The sequence below is a fragment of the Salvelinus sp. IW2-2015 genome, unplaced genomic scaffold, assembly GCF_002910315.2.
Source record: "Salvelinus sp. IW2-2015 unplaced genomic scaffold, ASM291031v2 Un_scaffold1337, whole genome shotgun sequence".
Lineage (NCBI taxonomy): Eukaryota > Metazoa > Chordata > Actinopteri > Salmoniformes > Salmonidae > Salvelinus > Salvelinus sp. IW2-2015.
In genome coordinates, this window is record NW_019942849.1 from 222,025 (window position 1) to 234,642 (window position 12,618).

General features: G+C 46.2%; 1 protein-coding gene and 1 long non-coding RNA gene across 2 annotated transcripts in view; one reads left to right on the forward strand and one right to left on the reverse strand.

Annotated features, from left to right (window-relative positions):
- The window catches only part of LOC139024313 (protein diaphanous homolog 1-like), a 17,624-nt gene extending 9,959 nt beyond the window's left edge, over window positions 1–7,665 (reverse strand). The window contains exon 1 of the mRNA XM_070438996.1: window positions 7,546–7,665. Coding sequence (XP_070295097.1) covers window positions 7,546–7,651 — 106 coding nt within the window. The 5' untranslated portion in view covers window positions 7,652–7,665. The remainder of the gene's footprint in view (window positions 1–7,545) is intronic.
- Window positions 7,666–9,610: 1,945 nt separating this feature from the next.
- Window positions 9,611–10,447, forward strand: LOC139024314 (uncharacterized). Its single transcript, XR_011475609.1, has 3 exons — window positions 9,611–10,175; window positions 10,284–10,333; window positions 10,396–10,447. It is a non-coding gene; the product is annotated as an uncharacterized lncRNA (long non-coding RNA).
- The last annotated feature ends 2,171 nt before the right edge of the window (window positions 10,448–12,618 follow it).

The window sequence follows — 12,618 nt, forward strand, 5'->3', positions numbered from 1 at the left end:
AATGGAAGGGGGGGGGGGGGGGGGGGGACAGAGAGATCAGGAGATTACACATAAGAGAGAGCTTACCAAGAGGAGAGAGAGACAGAGACAAGAACAGACAGCGAGAGAGAGAGAGGAGAGAGAGAGAGAGAGAGAGAAAGAGAGAAGAGAGAGAGACAGAAGAGCCAGAAGGGAAGACAGAGGAGGGGAGAGAGAGAGAGATGACAGGGAGAGAGAGAGAGAGACAGGGAGAGAGAGAGAGAGACAGGAGAGAGAGAGAGAGACAGGAGAGAGAGAGACAGGGAGAGAGAGAGACAGGGAGAGAGAGAGACAGGGAGAGAGAGAGACCAGGAGAGAGAGATGACAGGGGAGAGAGAACAGGGAGAGAGAGGAGACAGAGAGGACAGAGAGAGAGAGAGACAGACAGAGATGGAGAGAGCACAGAGAGAGAGAGAGCCAGAGACAGAGAGCAGAGCCAGAGAGAAGACCAGAGAGAGACAGAGAGGACAGAGAGAGAGAGACAGAGAGAGAGAGAGAGACAGAGAGTGTTCTCTCTCCCTCTGTCTGTCCTCTCTCGTGTCTGTTCCTCTCTCTCCTTCTTCCCTCTCTCTCTCCCTCTCTCACTTCTTCATCTGTCTCTCTCTCCCTTTCTGTCTCTCTCTCTTCTTTCCCTCTCTCCCCCTCTCTCTGTCCCTTACTGTTAGGTTGTATGCCCTTTATGGTTGTGAGGTCTGGTCCGCTCACAACCAAGATTTCACAAATGGGACAACACCAAATTGAGACCTCTGCATGCAGAATTCTGCAAAAATATCCTCCGTGTACAACGTGAACACCAGAATAATGATGCAAGAGCAGAATTAGGCCGATACCCACTAATTATCAAAATCAGAAAGAGCCTTAATTCTACAAACCACCTAAAAAGAAGCAGATCCCAAACCTTCCATAACCAGCCATCCCTACAGAGAGATGAAACTTGGAAGAGTCCTAAGCAAGCTGGTCCTAGGGACTCCTGTCACAAACACACACACCCACAGAGCCCATTGACAAAGCACAATTAGACCCAACCAAATCTGAGAAACAAAAAGATATACTTGACACATTGGAAAGAATTTAACAAAAAACAGAGCAACTAGAATGCGTATTTGGCCCTAAACATAGAGTACACGAGTGGCCAGAATACCTGACCTGTGACTGACCCAAACTTAAGGAAGCTTTGACTTATGTTACAGACTCAGTGAGTCATAGCCATTTGCTATTGAGAGGCGCCGTAGGCAGAATGGCTCTCAAGAGAAGAACAGGCTATGTGCACACTGCCACAAAATGAAGGGTGGAAAACTGAGCTGCACTTCCTAACCTCCTGCCCCCAATGTCATGACCATATTAGAGAGACATATTTCCCTCAGATTACACAGATCCACAAAGAATATGAAAACAAATCCAATTTTGATAAACTACCATATTATCGAGAAATTCCACAGGTGCCATCACGCAGCAAGATTTGTGTACGCCTGTTGCCACAAGAAAAGGGCAACCAGTGAAGAACAAACACCCATTGTAAAAATAAACCCATATTTATGCTTTATTATATTTTACTTGTGTGCTTTATCCATTTGGTACATTTGTTACAAACCACTGTATATATATAATATAACATTTGAATGTCTTTTATTGTTTTGAAAACTTCGTAGTGTGTAAATGTTTACTGTTAATTTGTTATTTGTGATTCACTTTGGTATAATATCTTACCTCACTTTGCTTTGGCAATGTTAACCACATGTTTCCATTGCCAAATAAGCCCCTGAATTGAATTGAATTGAATGAGAGAGAGAGAGACAGAGAGAGGAAGAAGAGACGAGAGAGAAGAGAGAGACAGAGCAAGAACTGAGACGAGAGAGAGAGAGAAAGAGACGAGGACAGAGAGAGAGCTGAGAGAGAGAGAGAAGAGAGAGGAGAGAGAGAGACAGAGAGAAGAGAGACAGAGAGAGAGACAGAGAGAGGAGACAGAGAGGGAGCAGAGAGAGAGAGACAGGAGAGAGAGAAGAGAGGACAGAGAGAAGACAGAGAGAAAGACAGAGAGAGAGAACAGAGAAGAGAGAGAGGACCAGAGAGAGAGGAGACAGAGAGAGAGAGAGAGACAGAGAGAGAGAGAGAGACAGAGAGAGAGAAGCAGAGAGAGACAGAGAGAGAGAGAAGAGAGAGGGGAGGGAGAGAGACAGAGAGGGAGAGAGACAGAGAGAGAGACGAGAGAGAGACAAGATGAGAGGAGAGCAGGAGAGAGAGAGCCAGGAGAGAGAGAGAGAGAGGAGAGAGACCAGAGAGAGAGAGAGAGAGAGACCAGAGAGAGAGAGACAGAGAGAGAGAGAGAGAGAGAGAGACAAGAGAGAGAAGCAAGAGACAGAGAGAGAGAGAGACGAGAGTAGACAAAGAGAGAGAGAGACAGAGAGAGAGAGGACAGAGACAGCAGACGAGAGACAGAGAGAGAGAGAAGAGAGAGACGAGAGAGAGAGACAGAGAGAGAGAGACAGAGAGAGAGAGAACAGAGAGAGAGAGAACAGAGAGAGAGAGACAGAGAGATGAGTAGACGACCTAGACAGAGCAGACAGCACAGAGCAGAGAGAGACAGATAGAGAGACAGAGACGAGAGAGAGAGAGACGAGAGAGGAGACAGAGAGACAGAGAGACAGAGAGAGAGGACAAGAGAGAGAGAGACAGAGAGAGAGGACAGAGAGAGCAGATGAGGCCGCATTCCAAGTATTCCCAAAGGCCTGTTTTCAACGGAGGTTTGAGTCTAGGGCTCTGTGCAGCCAGTCAACGTTACTCGACCAAACCTTATCTGTAATGACCTCACTTTTTGGAAGCACAGATATTGCATACTAGAATGTCCATTGTATGCCTGTAACGCATTCAGATACCCTTACGTAACACAGGTCCTAGTCAGTCTCCATCCATTCCAAACAGTTAGAAACTGCACATGGTGATCTTTAGGCTGTAGTTGCCGGCTCTGCTCGGCCATGGAACCATTCATTGAATCTCCCACAACAAACAGTTGATTGGTGCTGCGACGTTGCTTCCAGAGGCCCAGTTTGGAACTCTCAGCTACTGACTGTTGCAACGAGGACCAACGTTTCATACTCTCTTGGCCCAAGTAGCGCATGTATTTCCAACCCCAGTCATTACACCAGAGTTTATGAGGACCCAGAGACCTCTCCACAGATCACTGAGCCCAACAACCTCCACACTCATAACACAAGACCTGCCGAAAGAGGGGAGACAGAAGGGAGAGGAGAGACAGAAAGGAGAGCGGATGATGAATTAAACAACTGTTGACCAGCATGCAGAGCCCCCTGGTCGGATGATGAATTAGGTAAAGTGGACAAACTGAGAAGTGAAATGACAACATTGAACAGTGAACCATCATATTAGTGTATTGCAGATTTAATAACGAAGAAGAGACGGAATAACGTGGAAGAGATGGCAAAATTGTTGTTATCCATCAATAATGATAAGGTATAGACAACCTAGATGAGAAACTATAGAGAATGGTAGCAGACTATTGCCACGTCTTTAACCAAAGCCTAAAAGGAGAGTGTGTCCACAGGTGTGGAAGGAAGCTAAAGTAATTCCACCACCTAAAAACAGTCAGTTTGCTGCCTGTTCTTAGTAAACTGATGGAGAGAATGAGGTTATGAATATATACAATGCAATTTTTTAGAGAACAAGTTAACTACTGACTTTCAGCATGCATATAGGGAAGGGCACTCAACTTGTACTGCACTGACTCAGATGATTGGCTAATAAGATAATTGGAGCTGTATTGTTAGATTTCAGTGCAGCCTTTGATGTTATTGATCATAAATTTGTCATTTAAAAAACAAACTTGTTATGGCTTTACATCACCTGCCATCGCATGGTTGGAGAGTTACTTATTCAATAGTGTTCTTTAATGGAAGCATCTCTGACATCAGATGTGCACTACGGTGTCCCTCAGGGCAGTGTCCTTGGGCCGTTACTCTTCTCTATTTTTACAAAAGATGTGCCACTTACATAGCTAAAATTACTATGTATGCTGATGATTGCACACACTACACATCAGCACCTACAGCCAGTGCGCTCACAAACTCTTAGCAAGGAGAATGGATAATTAAAAATAAACTGGTCTTAAATACATCTAAACTCAGCAAAAAAACAAATGTCCTCTCACTGTCAACTGCGTTTATTTTCAGCAAGCTTAACGTTTGTAAATATTTGTATGAACATAAGATTCAACAACTGAGACATAAACTGAACAAGTTCCACAGACATGTGACTAACAGACATGGAGTAATGTGAACAAAGGGGGGGGGGGTCATAATCAAAAGTAAGTCAGTATCTGGTGTGGCCACCAGCTGCATTAAGTACTGCAGTGCATCTTCTCCTCATGGACTGCACATGTTTCGGTAAAGAGCTGAGGAATGGGCCTGGAGAAATGTAACCACTCAAATTCATAAAGCTATGGGATGCAAGGACTGACCATCCATGATATCAAAATGATAGTTGTAACCATGTTTTGAGGTTATACAGTGTGTGTACATTTACATTGTTTACAAACATTGGAGTAAAACAAGCTCATATTTGGGGTTCTGATGGGGTACGACAGTTGAAACAAGCTCATATTTGGGGTTCTGACGGGGTACGACAGTTGAAATAAATTCATATTTGGGGTTCTGACGGGGGTACGACAGTTGAAATTAATTCATATTTGGGGTTCTGAGGGTACGACAGTTGAAATAGTCATATTTGGGGTTCTGATGGGGTACGACAGTTGGATAAACTCATATTTGGGGTTCTGATGGGTACGACAGTTGAATAAAACTCATATTTCGGGTTCTGATAGGGTACGACAGTTGAAATAAGCTCATATTTGGGTTTCTGACGGGTACGACAGTTGAAATAATCATATTTGGGGTTCTGACGGGGTACGACAGTTGAAATAAAGTCATATTTGGGGTTCTGACGGGGTACGACAGTTGAAACAAGCTCATATTTGGGGTTCTGATTGGGTACGACAGTTGGAACAACTCATATTTGGGGTTCTGACGGGGTACGACAGTTGGAATAAACTCATATTTGGGGTTCTGATGCGGGTACGACAGTTGAATAAACTCATATTTTGGGGTTCTGATGGGTACGACAGTTGAATAAAACTCATATTTGGGTTCTGAGGGGTACGACAGTTGAAACAAGCTCATTTGGGGTTCTGACGGGTACGACAGTTGAAACAAGCTCATATTTGGGGTTCTGAGGGTACGACAGTTGAAACAACTCATATTTGGGGTTCTGACGGGGTACGACAGTTGAAACAAGCTCATATTTGGGTTCAGATGGGGTACGACAGTGAATAAATTCAATTTGGGGTTCTGACGGGGTACGACAGTTGAATAAACTCATATTTGGGGTTCAGATGGGGTACGACAGTTGGAATAAACTCATTTTGGGGTTCTGATGGTACGACAGTTGAAACAAGCTCATATTTGGGGTTCTGATGGGGTACGACAGTTGGAATAAACTCATATTTGGGTTCTGACGGGGTACGACAGTTGAAACAAGCTCATATTTTGGGGTTCTGATTGGTACGACAGTTGAAAAAAACTCATATTTGGGGTTCTGATGGGGTACGACAGTGGAATAAACTCATATTTGGGTTTCTGATGGGGTACGACAGTTGAAATAAGCTCTATTTGGGGTTCTGACGGGGTAACAGTTGAAACAAGCTCCTATTTGGGGTTCTGACGGGGTACGACAGTTGAAAACAAGCTATATTTGGGGTTCTGACGGGGTACGACAGTTGAAACAAGCTCATATTTGGGGTTCAGATGGGTACGACAGTTGAAACAAGCTCATATTTGGGGTTCTGACGGGGGTACGACAGTTGGAATAAACTCATATTTGGGGTTCTGACGGGGTACGACAGTTGGAATAAACTCATATTTGGGGTTCAGATGGGGTACGACATGTTGAAACAAGCTCATATTTGGGGTTCAGATGGGTACGACAGTTGAAACAAGCTCATATTTGGGGTTCAGATGGGGTTACGACAGTTGAAACAAGCTCATATTTGGGGTTCTGACGGGTACGACAGTTGAATAAACTCATATTTGGGGTCAGATGGGTACGACAGTTGAATAAACTCATATTTGGGGTTCTGATTGGGTACGACAGTTGAAACAAGCTCATATTGGGGTTCTGATGGGGTACGACAGTTGGAATAAACTCATATTTGGGGTTCTGACGGGTACGACAGTTGAAACAAGCTCATATTTGGGGTTCTGATTGGGTACGACAGTTGAAAAAAACTCATATTTGGGGTTCTGATGGGGTACGACAGTTGGAATAAACTCATGGGGCATTTCTAAGTTATATTCTTGAAAGAATCACTAGTATACATAAATCATTTATACATATTTTTTTTTTTAGCAACTAAGGATTCTAGCTTTAAGTGTGTGTGTGTGGTGTGTGTCTAGCACTAGCAGCTGAAGTGAGTAACTCAATAGGCCAGTAGGCCAGTGAAACAGCAGAGAGAGTATCTAACCAGATTATGTAGGTGGTGTATCGTCTGGCCTGAGAGAGAGAGGCTGGAAACAGATCTGAGTGGAAATCAATACAGATCATTTAGACACGCTAAGTGTGAACAGCCCTGCTAGTGCTAGCCCCAGGCTAGTGGTTGTAGACAGGTCCAGGGTTGACACGGTTTAATGTTGAAGTCATTGTAAAGCCACATTTTATAGTGTATTTCTACCACCTCCCTGTGCCTGCCACGACCCCTCCCTGTGCCTTGCCACGACCCCTCCCCTGTGCCTGCCACGACCCCTTCCCTGTGCGCCACGACCCCTCCCTGTGCCTGCTACACCCTCCCTGTGCCTGCCACACCTCTCCCTGTGCCTGCCACACCCCTTCCTGTGCCTGCCACACCCCTCCTGTGCCTGCCACACCCCTCCCTGTGCCTGCCACACCCCTCCCTGTGCCTGCCACACCCTCCCTGTGCCTGCCACACCCTCCCTGTGCCTGCCAACACCCCTCCCGGTGCCTGCCACACCCCTCCCTGTGCCCCACACACCTCTCTGTGCCTGCCACACACCTCTCTGTGCCTGCCACACACCTCCCTTGCTGCCTTGCTACACCCCTCCCTGTGCCTGCCACACCCCTCCCTGTGCCTGCCACACCCCTCCCTGTGCCTGCCACACCCCTCCCTGTGCCACTTCCCTGCCCTGTGCCTGCTACACCCATCCATGTGCCTGCCACACCCCTCCCTGTGCCTGCTACACCCCTCCCTGTGCCTGCCACACCCCTCCCTGTGCCACTTCCCTGCCCTGGCGGGTTCCCTGGAGCAGAGCCCAAACTGGTGCCACGCCCCAGCCCTACAGCCACACAACAGATGGCAGACACACAGGAGAGCAAGCAGGGACTGAAAGCGTCATCTGAGGGAGAATCAGTGTTTGTGCATGAGGGTGAGAAAGAGTGTATCCGCCCAAGTGTGTGTAAGTGAGACACAGAGACACAGAGACCGAGAGAGCAACAGTGTGTTCTTACCAGCTTGTCGTGGTCCTCTCTTCCTCCTGAAGGCAGCACCAGACTGCAGCGCCTCCATCAGGTCGTCCATGATACCAGTCTCATCACCCTCTGTACACACATACATATACACAATCAATATTACATACACAACCTTATAAACCAGAGACATCCTATTCAATTACTAGAGGGGATATATCATGAACCCTCAACGTTCCAGAATGGGGTGAACATGCAGTCATATTGGTCAGGGAGAAATACAAACCAGTCTAATTTCAATGAATGGCAGTAGAGGATTAATCCTGATTTTACTTATGCAGGAAAATAAAAGGAGTGTGATGTATCAGAAATTGTGTAATAGAATTATTGTCAACCTAAAATATTGTCATATAATTATAAAAATAGTTAACAGGTTTTTATTCTGTATAAATAGTCAAAAAAACATGTAAACAGACTACAGAAGTCTATATTTGTGTGCTATTATATAATACAATATAAGTACTTGCTACATTTACAACTTATCTAAGTCCTCTCTTCAACTGATTTCAGACAGTGTACGGCTGAGATTTAACTGCATTGTTCCAATGGAATGTTGCCATTTTGGCATTTAATAATAAATCAAATGGAATCATTCCTCTAAAACTGTCTGGCTAACAAACATTCTTCCTTCCAATTCAATATCTTATCACAGCACTGGCGAACCACGCGGGTTGACCAACTCCCTGACCGTTATCCCATTAGAAGACGGTTCCTCGTCTAATTCTAGGGCTATAACAACAGAGTCAATACAAAACACACATCCACATTTAGTCTCTCTCATAATAGACAGAGGACAGATCAGTGGACACAGCACGCCCCCTGCGTTCTCTCTCACACACACAGACTTAGCGACATCACCAGTCACATGGACACGGTGGCCCATTAGATACATTAACCTAGTTGGGCGCTGACCCAGTTTAGATGCTGCCTAGGCTGCAGGCTACATACATCTAGTAGTACACACACCGTCTACACGTCTATTACACTGAGGCTCAATAAGCTGCGATGTTCACCAGGGATGTGTGTGTGGGGAGGATTCAGGTACTCAGGCAGATGGTTGTCATTATTATCACTGTGAACTGGCTGGGGTTAAAGGTTTAGGTGTTCCCCTCCCCCTCATCCTGTCGCCCCTCCTCCAAACACACTAGTTTAATCACACTGTAAACCTAGCGGCAGATGGCCCCTGGTCTTGCCTGTCAAGTCAGAGAAAGTGTCACACACACAGAGAGAGAGAGAGAGTGCAGTCCCACAACACAGCTCACATACACACCCAAGTGGCCGCTGCACACAACTGCACAGGCAGAAAACATGCAGTCATGTTGTATTTTTACCCAAAGGAGAATACGTCTGGCACCCATCCACTCCCCACTTCCACAAATCACATGCCTGTGTTAAACCCAAAGACATCCAGGAAAAACACATTCTGGAGGAAACTGCCTCTGGGTGGGTGTTAACAAACTGGGACCTGTTCTATAAAGCTTACTGACCCGGCTGCTTAAAGGACAGCATCTAGACAGAGACAGTAGAGGGCTAATGGACTGTTCAGCATTCTGATACGGAGCCATACAGGCGTTGGGAATGTCTAATGAATAAGGCAGATTAAACAGGGAACACTACTGACCACGTCCTAGCATTTCTAAAAGGTTTCTACAACTGTTTTGCATTAAATCAATTTGAAGCGCTTGCTGATAGTTCATAAACTGACGTTTATTGAATTAATACAGCCTTTAAAACAATCAATATGAGAGTGGGTGTTGAGTGGTGGACTGTGGTCAAGGTCACTATGAAACACTCTACCCTGCTCCGACACACATGTCSGGGAGTTAAGGACATATGCTGTGTTGATAAGCTGTGTTAATAAGGTAACAGCATTAGAGACATAGCAGGAGATCAGCATGACAGAATAGACCCCCCTCCCCCAGCCTGGCATCATTATGTGCAGAACACACAGGTATTACTCTACCACACATACACACTACAGCCCCTCCTTTAGCAACAAGAGCTGATCTACTTCATACCCTTACCACTCTAGGAGGGCATCTCCATCCTCACTCCGTCATCCTACCCCCTTTCATCATCATGTCCTGTGCCTCCCCCTCTGCTCTGAGGACCAACACCGTCTAATCCTCCTGAGACATCTGCTGTTCTACAACCTCTCTCTTTCACCCCACCCTCTCTGTCTCCCTCTCACACAGCCTGTAATGTAGAGCCACAGCACCCCTAGTGGTGGCTACCCTCCCACACACACACACCCACCTGGGTTCTCTCTCACACAACAAATACACCCCCGTTCATGCAGCACTGACACCTAGCTGCAGACCTGGGGAACTGTGCAGACCTGGGGAACTGTGCAGACCTGGGGAACTGTGCAGACCTGGGGAACTGTGCAGACCTGGGGAACTGTGCAGACCTGGGTGCTAGTGAGGAATATGAACAGTCTTAGATCAGACCACAGTACAGAAACTGTGTGAAGGGTAGAGAGAGAACATGTGAGAAGCAGGGTTAGGTCTAGTGAGAAAGCAGGGTTAGGGTCAGTGAGAAGCAGGTTAGGGTCAGTGGAGGAAGCAGGGTTAGGGTCAGTGAGAAGCAGGGTTAGGGTCAGTGAGAGCAGGGTTAGGGTCAGTGAAAAGCAGGTTAGGGTCAGTGAAAGGGTCAGTGAAAGCAGGTTAGGGTCAGTTGAGAGCAGGGTTAGGCGTGAAACGGAGTGTCATGAGAAGCAGGGTTAGGGTCAGTGAGAGGCAGGGTTAGGGGCAGTGAGAAGCAGGTTAGGGTCATGAGAAGCAGGGTTAGGTCAGTGGAAGCAGGGTTAGGGTCAAGTGAGAAGCAGGTTAGGGTCAGTGAGAAGCAGGGTTAGGGTCATGGGAAAGCAGGGTTAGGGTCAGTGAAAAGCTGATTGTTAGAGAAAGCACTATATAAAGACAGCCAACCAACCATTGGCTCTAATCACAAAACCACACATACACACTAGGTGTGTGTGTGCTTAAATAGGGTGCAGTGAATAATAACCCTGAGCTCAAACCTGTATGTAAATGTACCCCCCCACACACACAGTCAAGTTTCACCGTCAACTATCTTAAGCCCTTTCACGTCAACTATCTAAGCCCTTTCACGTCAACTATCTAGCCCTTCACCTCAACTATCTAAGCCCTTTCACGTAACTTATCTAAGCCCCTTCACCGTCAACTATCTAAGGCCCTTTCACCGTCAAACTATCCTAAGCCCTTTCACCGTCAACTATCTAAGCCCTTTCACGTCAACTATCTAAGCCCTTTCACCGTCAACTATCGAAGCCCTTTCACCGTCAACTATCGAAGCCCTTTCTAATGCATGAAAAGACTCACAACACACTCTCAAAGCTGTGAATGATGGATGTGTGGTGCTTGCGCATACCCAAAACACAGAGCTTTGAATGCATATTGTATTTCCTTCATACATAGTCCACAGTGGGTTGACTTGAAATGTAACAACCTTTTTCCTCACACTGCATGGACTAAGGGCTTAGATTGCAGGTAGATACAGTACGTTATTGTCCATACGACATTCTAAAACCCTTTGAAGCCGCAATATGTTCCTTTTTGGGCGATCTGACCAAAATTCCCATAGAAATGTGAGTTATAGATCTGTTCATTCTCATTTAAAGCAAGTCTAAGATCTGTTCTAATGTATGCTATTTCTATGCCTCCCGTGCTTAAGTTTGTTTTGCATCTTTTACTTTGTTTTGTACACCAGCTTTGAACAGCTGAAAATACAATATTTGTGGTTCCTGAAAATATATTTCACAGAGTTCAGATGGTACAATGATTCCCTACACTTTACATTTGCTAGTTTTGTCAAAAACTGAAATTACGGGGAATTATTAGAATTTTAGCAACCCAAGACATGGCATAGAGACTTCAGCATAGTGCACCTTTAAAAGAAGGACGGGAAAGGATTGAAAGAAAGAAGGTGAAGGAAAAATAGAGGGAGGAAAGAACAGCAGCTGTAAAACCTCATCAGGAGACAGGGACACAATGTGGGGTGAAAATGAGATGCGCGCATGCACACACACCACACCGAACACACACCGACACAGACAACACCGACACAGACACACCGACAGACACACACACACCGACACACACACACCACCGACACACACACACCGACAACGACACACACACACACACGACACACACACACACACCAACACACACCAACACACACACGACACACACACACACACACACACAGGACACACACACACGACACACAGACACACTACAGACAGACACACTGACAGACAAGACACACTGACAGACAGACACACTGACAGACAGACACACTGACAGACAGAACACCTGACAGACAGACACACTGACAGACAGACACACGACACACACTGACAGACACAGACGACAGAGAGACACGACACACACAGACACACAACACACACACACTGACAGAACACACTGACAGACACAGGCGACAGAAGAGACACAGACACACACGACACACACACACACACACACACAACACGACAGACACAATACAGAGAGAGACACAGCACCACACACACGACAGAGACAGACAGACACACACACACACCGACACACACACTGACAGACACAAACGACAGACGAGAGACACAGACACACACACGACAGAGACAGACAGACACACACACCACACACACACTGACAGACATAGACGACAGAGACACACAGACCACCACACACTCTGACACCCACACACTCTGATACCCACACACTCTGACACCCACACATCTGGACACCCACACACTCTGACACCCACACCACTCTGACACCCACATGACACACACACTGACACACACACTGACACACACACTGACACACACACTGTGGCAGAGAGAATTGAGATACTGGAACTGCGCAAGTTCCAAGAGAAACAAAACTGGAGCCAAAAAGAGGAGGATATGTTCAGGAAAGTAGGTCAGAGAGAGGGAGAGGGTGCTAGGAAAACGAGACAGAAGAGATCCGACTCAGAAAGAGAAAACGTGATTGTGGACTTAAAATTCACTATTTCTTGTTTCTTCTC